At 42.7% G+C, this 15,148-nt stretch overlaps 1 protein-coding gene across 20 annotated transcripts in view; it reads right to left on the bottom strand.

Annotated features, from left to right (window-relative positions):
• rims1a (regulating synaptic membrane exocytosis 1a) overlaps nucleotides 1-15,148 on the bottom strand; it is an 857,383-nt gene that overhangs the window by 367,677 nt on the left and 474,558 nt on the right. The window contains exon 2 of one of the 20 annotated variants that reach the window (XM_087979691.1): nucleotides 2,338-2,416. The exons of 18 other annotated variants lie outside the window; for them this stretch is intronic. In XM_087979691.1, the coding sequence (XP_087835817.1) occupies nucleotides 2,338-2,416 (79 nt within the window). Of the gene's footprint in view, nucleotides 1-2,337; nucleotides 2,417-12,420; nucleotides 12,501-15,148 lie in introns of those variants that run through there. One more of the 20 variants, XM_087979703.1, reaches the window with a different exon arrangement.

The raw sequence follows: 15,148 nt of genomic DNA, 5'->3' as shown, positions 1-15,148 counted from the left end.
TGTTATGTAGATGACAAAGAAGTCCTTGTTTATGTAGAACACAAATAGCCTTCCATTGAAATGTGTGGAGAAAGGTTTACTATTAGCACATTTCACTCGTGTATATTGGGGTTAAGCAGAAACATAGTAATTAATATATTTGTTTCCCTACCTTCAATATGGGGAGTTTAAAGAATGTGTCTGTTTATTTTCTGTATTTATGGTTGTTGACCAGCTTGGGACTGTGAACAAGATAGTGAGAAACTATCAGATCTCCATATCTAATTCCTTCGTGAAAACATTTAATGTTTTGACCTCAAACGCTTTTCAGAAAATTCCATACACTCATCACTCTGAGTGAAGAAATTTCTTTTCATCTCAATCCGAAATGGCTTACTCCACATTCTAAAACTGTGGTCCTTGGTTCTGATTCCCAGATCACTGGGAACATCCTTTCTGCATTTACAATGTCTTGCCATGTTAAAATTTTATAGATTTCCATAAGGTGAGATTTCCCCCAATCCCCTCATTTTTCTAAAACTCAGTGAATATCGTCCTAATTGATCCAGACTCTCCTCATGTAATCCTGTCATCCCAGGAATCAGTCTGATAAACCTTTGCTACACACCCTCCATAACCGTAACCTATAACATACTTCCTCAGAAAAGGAGATGAAAACTGTACAGAGTACACCAAGTGTAGTCTCACCAAGGCCCTCTACAACTGCAGCAAGGCACATCTGTTTTGTATTTGTTCTGCAACTTACAGTTTGGAACTCAATAAAACTACCTACCATGTAACAACTCCCTCTCTATTCCTCAACTGAAGCCAAATAAATTCAGATTAAAACCATCCAGTGAATATTTTCTAAGTAAAAGTGAATCAATGCCACAAGTTCCCTTCTTAACATTCCAGCATATTTGTATCAGAAATGTCATTAAATATTAAATATTCCTGGCTATATTTCATCCATATCTCATTATACAACCAAGCCACATAACCTTGTGCAATCACCAACATGATTAATTATGAACTTTGGCATACAAACAAGTAAATATCACTTTCACTGAATCTGCTCTTTTCCTCAGTCAGGTTCAATGCCAGGTTCAATGACCTCTTACCAAATGAGCAATGAAGGCGCAAACTAATTTTACTTTTGTCTTTATATCCACATTCTGTTTGATTTCTTGCAAAGCATGTACAGGAAAGCAAACTAGGGATGAAACTGTTCTATTGGCTCCTGTTCCCTGAAGCTATCACACCCAGGGCAGGGACCCTGGCAGCAAAAGGAAACCGATTAGATTAGATTCCCTACAGTTTGGAAACAGGCCCATCAGCCCAACAAATCCACATTAACCCTGCGGACAGTAACTCTCCCAGACCCATTCCCCTACCTTATATTTACCCCTGACTAATGCACCTAGCATTATGTGCAATTTAGCATGGCCAATTCACCTTCAAAGTTAGCTGACTCAGACCTCAAGGAATCATGAAAAGCCAGAAAATAAGGTATGGTTAAGTACAAATAATGCCTATTGAACTTATCCTCATTCTGAACTCGTCATACCTCACTGGCCATACAATTCCACTAGCTAAAACTGTAACACCATTCCATGCATTCCTCCTTTTACACGCACATCCAGAGAAACAATGACATTAAAAAAAATGGGTGTTGTGGGCAGAGGAGATGACTGCTTCCACACTGTAGGAATTCTATGATTCTCTGACTGAGAAGGCTGCCCAATGGTCTCTGTCCACAGGTTTTGCTGAAATGTTTTTTGTGTTGATCAAAATCCTGTTTTTCAATCTTCTTCATAGGGAGCTTTCGCTTGTTTGCAGGAGGCATAGTCTCTAGCTAATGATTTAAAGTCACTGCCATAAAGCAATTTCTGAAGGAAACATAAACTGGCTTTCTTCAAACTTCTGAAGTACGTAATTTTCTCCAAGCATATAATTGGGTACCATTTACAAGTATATAAAAGGGTTATTCTTCATTTTTCAAGGTTTAAAGTATGTAATCATCCATCAATTCTCAAAATAAACAACCCACCAAAGGTCCCTTTTTCAGACAAGACAGGTTGTTTCTTAATGCTACATGCATACATTTGTATCTTACATAAAGCAGGTGAATACAAAGCAAATACAATTCAGAAACAAATCAATGATTCCCCGTTAGATTTGTGCATCCACCACTGGGATCTAATTGCTATACTACATGGCAATGCTTCATGGATTTCACATTAATTGCACAGACTCTCAGGTTTGACTACATGGGATTTTTACTTCTTGCTGGGCATTTACAGAGTATTGAATATCCTCATTTTACATGTTGTTAGTTTCTAGATGAAGGGCTTATACCTGAAATGTCAATTCTCCTGTTCCTCGGGTGCTGCCTCACCTGCTGTGCTTTTCCAGCAACACACACTCGACCCTGAATCTGAGATAGACAGACCAATAATAAGAGCCGATAACCTTGAGACAAAAAATTACGAGACCATATCAAGACATTTCAGCAGTGTTAGACTGTATTTTGGGTGAGTACAGGTCAAGAAAACCAATATATGGGCTATTACCCTAGCACAGAAGCCACTTGCTTGTTACCTGTTGTTGAAGACCGAAAGTTGGAAGTGATGAATGCTGTAGTAGTTTAAAAAAATAAAAATTAATTCATATTCCTTACTCCTAATCTTTGAATGAGTGATAACCCACAGGTTAATTTCACCAGTTACATCATCAATTATTGATAAAAAGAAGCAAAGCGTTGGAAAGAATGTACACCCCTTCAAAATGTTTTCTAATATATAAAGATGCATATTAGCTTTGCACTGAACATAAATGATCATCAGAGCATAAAGTGTATACATCTTAAATAGAGCGTATTATATTAATTATTATTTGAATGATGAGAAGATTCTCATAAAAAGGTAAAATTCATGTTTACATTAATAATGTGAAAAGGAAAACCTTCTGAGCCAATTGATGATTTTGAAGTATAGTTAATTTGGGTCTGTCGGAAAATGTATCAGTGAACCTGCTGTTGTGAGGTTCCAAAAAGTAGCAATAAGACAATCAACAAATTGATCTGTTTCAGGTGGTATTGTCAAGGGAAAATGTTGATGAGCATCCCATCAGAACTACCCTGCTCCTTTTGAAATATCATCGCAAAGTCAATCTAGACAGCACAACACAGAAGAATTCCATAGTGTCCTGGCATCTTTCAGATCCACTCCTACAGGTAGATACAGCCTCCATTTAATCCATCTCCTGAAAGATGGCCTTCTTTAATAATAAAGAACTCTCTCAATAATGCAATGAAATATCTCCACTGATATAGACTATATGCTACAATTAAGCCAATACTGATACATGTAACTTCTGACTTGACCGTTCAAAACCTAGTTGCACTTTTACAGAATGAGGAAGCACAAAAGGAACACATTTTAGTTCTTTATGCCCTTGCTGACTGTGTGAAATAATTATCCAATTCCTTTCCACATGGACTGTACATTTCTTCACTTCAAATATTTGTCAAATTCCCATTTTGAAAGTTATAATTGAACTTGCTGTCACAACTTTGTGGGCGGCACGGTGGCACAGTGGTTAGCACTGCTGCCTCACAGCGCCAGAGACCCGGGTTCAATTCCCGACTCAGGCGACTGACTGTGTGGAGTTTGCACATTCTCCCCGTGTCTGCGTGGGTTTCCTCCGGGTGCTCCGGTTTCCTCCCACAGTCCAAAGATGTGCAGGTCAGGTGAATTGGCCATGCTAAATTTCCTGTAGTGTTAAGTAAAGGGGTAAATGTATGGGAATGGGTGGGTTGCGCTTCGGCGGGTCGGTGTGGACTTGTTGGGCCGAAGGGCCTGTTTCCACACTGTAAGTAATCTAATCTAATCTAATCACACACACTCAAATGGTACATGTTAGATCAGAGAAACACACTGCATTTTTTCCCCAAGTTGTTAAATTGCCTACTTTTTTTTTTGCTAATCTTAATCAGCATCTCATGGCTTTCTGCCACTAGAATGAGTTTCACCTTATTTACTCAATTAAAGTGTTTCTTGAATTCAACATGCCCAAGCAATTGCAATACAACTCTGCTTCTTTCAAAACAGCAATATGAAAAGCCGCATTTTTTTTCATTTTTTGGAACTGTGATTAATGAAAAAACAGAAGAGTTTTGCAACTTGAAAATTGTATAGCATATCGTTGAGCTATATAATAGAATATTGCTTTTTGGAGGCAGAGAGAGGGAGAATTTGAGACTGGAGAGCACTAAGCACTAAGTAAAGGAAATTGTGCTTGGCAACAGCCTTTGACTATTTGAGATGCAGAGTATTAAATGCTATCAGTGGTGCTGGAAAAGCACAGCAGTTCAGGCAGCATCCTAGGAGCAGTAAGATCGACGTCTCGGGCAAAAGCCCTTCCCGAATTGCTGTGCTTTTCCAGCACCACTAATCCAGAATCTGGTTTCCAGCATCTGCAGTCATTGTTTTTACCTAAATGCTATCAGTGCCAACTGCAATAGAGCCTGCAGACAATAGCAACCATTTCTTTCTCTCTTTCTCTTTCTCTCCTTCTCTCTGTATGCAGAAAAGGCAGAAAATCCATTAAAGCTTAAAAGAAAGAATTGATTGATCAAAAGACCAAAGTTCACTTGATCAACCACTGAATTGAAGGATGACTGCCATGTCACGGACAATAACATCCCATCATTACAAAAGTAAAAAGAATTATGAAAAATTGAAATTGAAAACCTTTTGTCAGGAAATGGTATTAATAGTTACAAAACCAAGCTGTATAAATGGAGTTAAAATGCAGATGTGTTCTAATCAGGCTCCAGGAACTGAATGGATTATTACTGTTCTTAAGATCTACCAACAATGCAGAGGTTAGAACTATTTGCCAGATTTCATCTTTACTGAAAGAGTAATACATTGGAAAGAAAAATAACTTTCAATCTTGTGGTTTGAAAATTTCATCTTAGGAATTTTGTTACCACCCATAATATTTGTTAAATTTTGCCTTTTATCTGTCTTAATTGTGAACAAATGTAGTTTGGGGTTTTGAAGGGATATAGTTGAAGTTGCTTAAATTAGAAATCCTTCTTTCACTGTTCTTGATAAAGTTAGACCATAAGAACAGAAGCAGGTCATTCAGCCCATCGACAGTGCTCCACCATTCAATGAGATCATGGTTGATCTGATAATTCTGAACTCTCCTTTCCTGCCGTATCCCCCATAATTGTTTATTCCCTTACTGATTAAAAATCTGTTTATTTCAGCCTGAAATATACTTAATATCCAGCCTGAACATTCCTCTGCAATGAAGAATTCCACAGATGCACAATTTTCTGAAGGCAGTAGTTAAGTGTGCTACAATAAATAGATTTACTGTTTTAAGGTACTAAAGACGACTGCAAGGAATTGCTAGTAGTAGTAATCAGGGAGGAAAATAGTTCATTATCATTGGGATTTTATACATTTTCTGGAGACTTGTTCAATAGTGTGCACTATTTTTGGTGCACTCATCACAGCTTTAGGGAACATCTCCGAGACACCCGCACCAATCAACCAAATCGCCCAGTGGCTCAACATTTCAACTCCCCCTCCCACTCTGCCGAGGATATGGAGGTGCTGGGCCTCCTCCACCGCCGCTCCCTCACCACCAGACGCCTGGAGGAAGAACGCCTCATCTTCCGCCTCGGAACACTTCAACCCCAGGGCATCAATGTGGATTTCAACAGTTTCCTCATTTCCCCTTCCCCCACCTCATCCTAGCTTCTAACCTCCAGCAACTCGATCCCCTGACCTGTCCGGACTTGTCCGACCTGCCCAGCTCCTTTTCCACCTATCCACTCCACCCTCTCCTCCCTGACCTATCACCTTCATCTCCTTCCCCACTGACCTATTGTACTCTATGCCACTCTCTCCCCACCCCCACCCTCCTCTAGCTTATCTCTCCACGCTTCAGACTCTCTGCCTTTATTCCTGATGAAGGGCTTTTGCCCGAAACGTCGATTTTGCCTGTCCTCGGATGCTGCCTGAATTGCTGTGCTCTTCCAGCACCACTGATCCAGAATCTGGTTTCCAGCATCTGCAGTCATTGTTTTTACCACTACAGTTAAGCTGTGACAATCTCCACTCAAGCCTCCACAAAGCTAAATCTCTCATCCTGGGAAATCTCTTCTGCAAACCCTTTAAAGCCTTGCCACTCTTCCAAAAACGATTTGCAGAATAAAACACAATACTCCAGCTGAGGCTAAGCCAACAATATGTAACAGTTAGTAGCATAGCTGCCTTGGTGTCATACACTACCTCTACAATAAAGCGAGAGTCACAGATTCCTGTTTGACAGCATTCTGAATTTGCCCTGACACCTTCAAAGTCGTGCTTCCAGGAGGGAGGGAATATTTGATGGGAATTCACTGTGCCTCATTGGGACATTCTAACCCAAAACTAGGTCAAGAGAATTCTGCCAGTAATTTGGAGTAGGTCATTTACCTTTTACCTATGATTAAACATTACCTTTAACAGGGAAGCAAATCATATTTATTTAACATTTTTTAGTAATCTGCCTGCTGTTCAATTTCAAATATAATCAAAAGAAAAAAATACTAGTCTGTTTCCAAACTCATAACCATAACTATTATATTGTACTATTTACAGTCTCACATAAAATGAAAAAACTGTCCAATACCTAAATAATCATAATATGTAGGTTTAGTCAACACTAACAAAGGATGAAATGTTTGCCTTATTAAAGATTTTTTCTGTCTCAAAGACAATTCCAATTGATTTATTCCTTAATTTAACTTTCACATTCATAATTTTATTTTGTACTGGAGGAGGTCCTTTCACTCACCATGAATATGTGGATTACATTGCTATTTTAACCTAATCCTATCTGTCTCCACATGGTCCATATTCCTCTATTTGCTGCCTGTACTCATGTCTGTCTATATGCTCTTAAACTTTGCTATCATACCTGCTTCTACCACTTCAGCTGGCAGCCTGTTCCAGGCACCTACTTCCCTCGCACAACTCCTTTAAACTTTCTCCCTCTCACCTTAAACAAACATATGCCCCTTCGTATTTGACAGTTCTACCCTATCTGTGCCTCTCATAATTTTATATATTTCTATCAGGTAGCTCCTCAGCCTCCTGAAGCTCTCGCAAGAACAATCAAAGTTTGTCTAACTTCTCCTAATAGTTAATACACTCCAATCCAGGCAACATTCTGGTAAACCTCTTCAGCACTCCAAATGTGGCTTGAATTAAATCTTGTACAATTGCACCATGACTTGCCAATGTCTATCCCAATGTTTCTGCCCCTGTGTTAATCCCAGTGCATCTGTCCCTATGAAAATTCCAGTAGTTTTAAAAAAAAAAATCATTTGTAGGATGTGGGCTGGTTGGCTGACATTTATTAACCATTCCTTGAGAACGTGGTAATCAGCTGCCTTCTTGAACCACTGCAGTGGGTTGACCCATAATCCATTAGGGAGGGAATTCAAAGATTTTGATCCAGTGACAGTGCAGGAATAGTGATTTACTTCCAAGTCAGCATGGTAATTGGGTTGGTGGAGAACTTGAAGGTAGTGGTTTTTCCATATGTCTGCTTCTCTTGACTTTCTAGATGGAAGTGGTCATGGAAGGTGCTATTTGAGGATCTTTGGTGAATTTTTGCAGTGCATCTTGTAGATAGTACACTGCTGCTACTGAGCATTGGTGGTGAAGGGAACTGATGCTTGTGGGAATTATGTCAATGAAGCATTGCTTTGCCCTGGATTGTGTCAAGCTTCCTGAATGTTGTTGGGTCTGCACTCATTCAGGCGTGTAGAGAGTATTCCGTCACATCCCTGATTTGTGCCTTGAAGATGGTGGACAGGCTTGGGGAGTCAGGAGGTGAGTTACCCGCCATATTTTTACTAGACTCTGACCCACTATTGTCGCCACTGTGTTTATGTGGCGAGTCTAATTGAGTTTCTCGTCAATGATAAACCTAGGATGTTGATAGTGGGAGATTCAGTGAAGGTAACACTATTGAATGTCAATATGTGGTGGTTAGATTGACTCTTATTAGTGGTGGTCATAGCCTAGCATTTGTGTGTCACAAATGTTACTTGCCACCTATCAGTCCAAGCCTGGAAATTGTCCAGATCTTGAAAATGGGCTACTTCAGTACGTGATCACTCCCACTTCTAACTTTATGACCACAGCACCAGGGACCAGAGTTCAATTCCAGCTTTCGCTGACTAGTGTGGAGTATGCGCATTCTCCCCCTTTTTTCCTCTGGCACTCCAGAGATGTGCAGATTAGGTGGATTAGCTATGGGAAATGCAGAGGATAGGGTGGAGAGCAGGTCTGGGTGGATGGTCTATTTCCACACTGTTTGGGTTCTATGAGGTCTATGAAACAGCTGAGGATGTTTGGGCCTAGGGCACTGCCCTGAGGAACTCCTGCAATCATGTCCTGTAGCTGAGATGACTGACCTCGAATAAATTGACCTCCAATTTGGGGTGGCACGGTGCCTCAGTGGTCAGCATTGCTGCCTCACAGCACCAGGGACTCTGGTTTGATTCCTGCCTGGGGCGACTGTCTGTGTAGAGTTTGCACATTCTTCCTGTGTCTGCATGGGTTTCCTCCCACAGTCCAAAGATGTGCCAGTTGAATTGGTCATGTTAAATTGCCTGTAGTGTTAGATCCATTAGTCAGGGGGAAATTGTAGGGTAGGGTAATTGGTGTGGGTGGGTTGCTCTTTGGAGTGTTGGTGTAGACTTGTTGGGCCAAATGGCCTGTTTCCACACTAATCTAATTTAAAACCACAAAAATCTTCCTTTTTATTCAGGTATCACCTCAAGCATCGCAGAGTTTGCCCCCAGTACCTATCCATTCCAGTTTTGCTAGGGCCCCTTGATAACAACTAGGTTGAATGCAGCCTTGATCTCACCTCACCTCTGGAATTGAGCTCTATTGTTCAAGTCCATACCAAGACTGATTGAGGTCTGGAGCTGAGTGGTCCGGGTGGAACCCAAACTCTGTGTCACTGAGCAGGTTATTGCTGAACATGTGCTGCTCGATACCACAGTTAATGAAAACTTCCATCACTTTACTAGTCATCAAGAGTAGACTGGTAGTGCAGTAAATGGCTGGGTTGGATTTGTCCTGCTTTTAGGTGCAGGACAATATTTGCCCAATACTTGGGCAATTTTCCACATTGTCAGTTAGGTGCCAGTGTTGTAACGGTACTGGAGCAGCTTGGCTAGTGGAGTGGCAAGTTCTGGAGCACACGTCTTCAGTAGAACAGGGACAGGATTGGCTGTTGCAGGTTCCAGGGTTTAAATGTTTTAGTAGGGTCAGAGGTGGGGGTAAAAGAGGGGGAGGTGTGGCATTGCTTGTCAAAGAGAGTATTACAGTGGTGGAAAGGACGATGGATGAAGACTTGCCATCTGAGGTAGTTTGGGCTGAGGTTAGGAATAGGAAAGGTGAGGTCACCCTGTTAGGAGTTTTCTACAGGCCTCCTAATAGACCTAGAGACGTAAAAGAAAGGATTGCGAGGATGATTCAGGAGAAGAGTGAAAGTAATAGGGTGGTTGTTAAGGGGGACTTTAACTTTCCTGATATTGACTGGGAAAGCTATAGCTCAAGTTCGTTAGATGGGTCAGTGTTTGTCCAATGTGTGCAGGAGGGTTTCCTGACACAATATGTAGACAGACCAACAAGAGGTGAGGCCATACTGGATTTGGTTCTGGGTAACGAACCAGGCCAGGTGTTAGAATTGGAGGTAGGTGAGCACTTTGGGGACAGTGACCACAATTCGGTGACTTTTACTCTAGTGATGGAGAGGGATAAGTGTGCACTGCAGGGCAAGAGTTATAGCTGGGGGCAGGGAAATTAGGATGCGTGGCTTGGAAAGGTAGGCTTCAAGGCATGGGCACAATTGATATGTGGAGCTTGTTCAAGAAGCAACTATTGAGTGTCCTTGATAAGTATGTACCTGTCAGGCAGGGAGGAAAGGGTCGTATGAGGGAGCCGTGGTTTAATAAGGAATTGGAATCCCTTGTTAAAGGGAAGAGGGCGGCCTGTGTAAAGATGAGGCGTGAAGGTTCAATTGGGGCGATTTGAGAGTTATAAGGTAGCCAGGAAGGATCTGAAGAGAGAGCTAAGAGCAGGAAGGAGGGGACATGATAAGTCCTTAGTTGGTAGGATTAGGGAAAACCCAAAGGCTTTCTATAGGTATGTCAGGAATAAAAGAATGACTAGGGTAGGAATAGGTCCAGTCAAGGATAGTAGTGGGAAGTTGCATGTGGAGGCTGAAGAGATTGGGGAGACACTGAATGAATACTTTTCGTCAGTATTCACTCAGGAACAGGACATTGTTGCTGATGTGAATACTGAGTCACAATTAATTAGAATGGACGGCTTTGAGGTATGTAGGGAAGAGGTGTTGGAAATTCTGGAAAGGGTGAAAATAGATAAGTCCCCTGGGCCTGATGGCATTTATCCTAGGATTCTCTGGGAAGCAAGGGAGGAGATTGCAGAACCATTGACCTTGATTTTTATGTCCTCGTTGTCTACAGGAATAGTGCCAGAAGACTGGAGGACAGCAAATGTGGTTCTCTTGTTCAGGAAGGGGAGTAGGGATAACCCTAGTAACTATAGGCCGGTGAGTCTCACTTCTGTTGTGGGCAAAGTCTTGGAGAGAATTGTAAAGGATAGGATTTATGAACATCTGGATAGGAATAATGTGTTCAAGGATAGTCAGCATGGTTTTGTGAAGGGCAGGTCGTGCCTCACAAACCTTATTGAATTCTTTGAGAAGGTAACTAAGGAGGTGGACAAGGGTAAAGTGGTAGATGTGGTGTATATGGATTTTAGTAAGGCATTTGATAAGGTTCCCCATGGTAGGCTACTGCAAAAAATACGGAGGTATGGCATTGAAGGTGAGTTGGAGGTTTGGATTAGGAATTGGCTGGCTGGAAGAAGACAGAGGGTAGTAGTTGATGGTAAAGGTTCATCTTGGAGTGCAGTTACTAGCGGTGTTCCGCAAGGATCTGTTTTGGGACCATTGCTGTTTGTCATTTTTATAAATGACCTGGAGGAGGGGCTAGAAGGTTGGGTGAGCAAGTTTGCGGATGATATGAAAGTCGGTGGAGTTGTTGACAGTGAGGAAGGATGTGTCAGGTTACAGACGGATATAGATAAGTTGCAGAGCTGGGCAGAAAGGTGGCAAATGGAGTTCAATCTAGGTAAGTGTGAGGTGATTCACTTTGGTAAGAGTAACAAAAAGACAGGGTACTGGGCTAATGGTCGGATACTTGGTAGTGTGGATGAGCAGAGGGATCTTGGTGTCCATGTACACAGATCTCTGAAAGTTGCTACCCAGGTAAATAGTGCGGTGAAGAAGGCATATGGCGTACTGGCTTTTATTGGTAGAGGAATTGAGTTCCGGAGTCCTGAGATCATGTTGCAGTTGTATAAGACTCTGGTGCGGCCACATCTGGAGTATTGTGTGCAGTTTTGGTCGCCACACTATAGGAAGGATGTGGAGGCACTGGAACGGGTGCAGAGGAGGTTTACCAGGATGTTGCCTGGTATGGTAGAAAGATCGTATGAGGAAAGGCTGAGGCACTTGGGGCTGTTTTCATTGGAGAAAAGAAGGTTTAGGGGTGACTTGATAGAGGTGTACAAGATGATTAGGGGTTTAGATAGGGTTGACCCTGAGAACCTTTTTCCACATATGGAGTCCGCTATTACGAGGGGGCATAGCTTTAAATTAAGGGGTGGTAGGTATAGGACAGTTGTTAGGGGTAGATTCTTTACTCAGTGAGTCGTGAGTTCATGGAATGCCCTGCCAGTAGCAGTGGTGGACTCTCCCTATTTATGGGCATTTAAACGGGCATTGGATAGGCATATGGAGGATAGTGGGCTAGTGTAGGTTAGGTGGGCTTGGATCGGCGCAACATCGAGGGCCAAAGGGCCTGTACTGCGCTGTATTTTTCTATGTTCTATGTTCTTTTATTGCTAGAATGTTGTCAGGGCCCATAGCCTTTGCAGTTTGCAGAGTCTCCAATTCTTCCTTGATATCACGTAGAGTGAATCAAATTGCTGAAGGGTGGCATCTGTAATGGTTTGAACCAGTGGAGGAGACTGAGATCACACACATGGCATTTCTGGCTAAAGATTACTACAAATGCTTTAGCCTTATCTTTTGCACTGATGAGCTGGGGCTCTTTCATCATTGCGAAAGTGGATATTTGTAGACCCTCCTCCTCCAGGGAGTTGTTTAATCATCCATGACTACTCACAAATGGATGTGACAGGACCGCAAAGCTTCGATCTGATCTGCTGGTTGTGAGATTGCTTAGCTCTGTCTATCACTTGCAGCTTATGCTGTTTGGCATGCAAGTAGTCCTATCTGGTAGCTTCAACAGGTTCACACCTTATTTTCAGGTATGACTGATGCTGTTCCTAGCATGCCCTCTTGTATTCTTCATTGAACCAGGGTTGAGCTGCTGTGGATTGCTCCATAATGCTATTAGTAATTCCAGGATGTTGACCCAGCGACATTGAAGGAATAGCGATATATTTCCAAGTGAGGATGATGAGTAGATTGTAGGGGAACTTGAACATGACATGTTTCCATATATCTGCTGCTCTTGTCTTTCTAGTTGGAAGTGGTCATGAGTTTGGAAGGTGCCTTCTCAGGATCTTTGGTGAATATCCGCAGTGCATCTTGTGGATAGTGCATACTGCTGCTACTGAGCATTGGTGGTGGAAAAAGTGGATGCTTGTGCTTGCAGTGCTAATCAAGCGGGCTGCTTTGTCCTGGATGGTGTCAAGCTTCTTGAATATTGCTAAAGCTGCACTCATCCAAGTAAGTGGGGGAGTAAGCCATCACACTCCTAACTTGTGCCTGGTCGATAGTGGACAGGTTTTGCAGCGTGAAGAGGTGAGTTTCTTGCCACAGTATTCCTAGTCTCTGATCTGCTCTTTTAGCCACTGCATTTATGTGGTGATTCCCGTTGAGTTTCTGATCAACGATAACTCTCAAGACGTTGATGGTGGGGGATTCACTTATGGTAATTTGGTAATCACTATTGAATATGAAGGGGTAGTGATTAGGTTGACTCTTGTTGGAGATGGTCATAGCCTGGCATTTGTGTGGCGCAAATGTTACTTGCCACTTTTCAGCCTGGATATTGTCCAGATCTTGTTGCATTTGGATACAGACTGCTTCAGTGTCTGTGGAGTCCAAATGGTGCTGAACATTGTGCAAACATCTCTACATCTAACCTTATGACTGAGGGAAGGTCATTGATGAAACAGCTGAAGATGGTTGAGCCTAGGACACCACCCTGAGGAACTCTTGCAGAGATGTCTTGGAGCTGAGATGACTGACCTCCAACATCGACAACCATCTTCCTTTGTGTCAGGTATGAATCTAACCAGTAGCAAGTTTTCCCCATGACACCCATTGATTTTAGATTTGCTAGAGCTCCATAATGCCAAACTTAGTCGAATGCAGCCTTGCTATCAAGGGCTGTCACTCTCCCCTCACTTCTGGAATTCAGGTCTTCTGTCAATGTTTGAACCAATGTTGTAATGATGTCTGGAGCTGAGTGGCCTGTGGAACCCAAACTGTGCCTCACTGAGCAGGTTATTGCTGAACAGGAGCTGCTTGATAGCCCTGTTGATGACATCTTTCATCACTTTACTGATGATCAACAGTAGACTGATGGAGCGGTAAATGGCTGGGTTGGATTTGTTCTGTCTTTTATGTACAGGACATATGTGGGCAATTTTCCACATTGTGGAAGTAACTGTTTGTGGAAGTCAGTGTTGTAACTGTACTGGAACAAATTGGCTAGGGGAGAGGCATGGTCTTCAATGCTATTGCCAGAATATTGTCAGGGCCATCAGCCTTTGCAGTATCCAGTGCCTACAATCATTTCTTGATATCATGTACAGTGAATCAAATTGAATGACATCTGTAATGCTGGGGATCAATGGAGGAGGCCGAAATGGCTCATCCACTTGGCACATCTGGCTGAAGATTGCTGCAAAAGCTTCAGCCTTATATTTTGCACTGATGTACTGGGGCACTTTCATCATTGAGGATGGGGATGTTTGCGGACCCTTCTCCTCCAGTATCTTTTATTTAATTATCCACTGCCATTCATGACTGGATATGGCAGGACTGCAGAGCTGAGATCTGATCTTTTGGTTGTGGCATTGCTTAGCTCTGTCTGTACCTTCTGCTTCTGCTGTTCGATATGCACATAGCCCTGTTTCACCAATTTGGCACCTCAACTTCAGATATGCCTAGTGCTGCTCCTTGCATGCCTTCCTGCATTCTTCATTGAACCAAGATTGATCTCCTTGCTTGATGGGAATAGCCGAGTGGGGGATATGCCAGTCTGTGAGGTTACACATTGTGTTAGAGTACAATTCTGCTGCTGTTGATGGCCAACAGCACCTCATGGATGCCCGATCTTGAGTTGCTAGATCTGTTCGAAGTCTGTTCCATTTAGCACAGTAATACTGCCCCACAATATGGTGTGGCACGGTGGCTCAGTGGTTAGCACTGCTGCCTCACAGTGCCAGGGTCCCAGATTCGATTCTAGCCTCGGGTGACTGCCTGTGTGGAGTTTGCACATTCTCCCCATTGTCTGCGTGGGTTTCCACCGGGTGCTCCGGTTTCCTCCCACAGTCCAAAGATGTGCAGGCCAGGTGAATTGGCCACACTAAATTGCCCAAAGTGTAAGGTGCATTAGTCAGTGGGAAATAGGTCTGAGTGGGCTACTCTTCGGAGGGTCAGTGTGGACTGGTTGGGCCAAAGGGCCAGTTTCTACACTGTAGAGAATTTAGTTTAAACATGATGGAGGTTATTCTCAATGTGAAGGTGGGAGTTCATCTGCACAAGGACTGTGCTGTAGATGCTCTTACTGATGTCATGGACAGATGCGTCTGCAAATTCTTCAGGGTGAGGTCAAGTATGTTTTTCCCTCTTACTGGTTCCCTCACCACCTACTGCTAGACTGGGTCTGAGGCAATGTCCTTTAGCACCAGAGCAGCTTGATCAATAGTACTACTGCTGAGCCATGCTTGGTGGTGGACATTGAAATCCCCATCCAGAGTACACTTTGTGCCCTTGCCATGCTCAGTGC

The sequence above is a fragment of the Chiloscyllium plagiosum genome, unplaced genomic scaffold (genome assembly GCF_037043375.1).
Source record: "Chiloscyllium plagiosum isolate Xiang-an unplaced genomic scaffold, Cpla_swu_hap1 HiC_scaffold_3, whole genome shotgun sequence".
Lineage (NCBI taxonomy): Eukaryota > Metazoa > Chordata > Chondrichthyes > Orectolobiformes > Hemiscylliidae > Chiloscyllium > Chiloscyllium plagiosum.
Note: the sequence above shows the minus strand (reverse complement) of the source record. Positions and strands in the feature narration are given on the sequence as shown.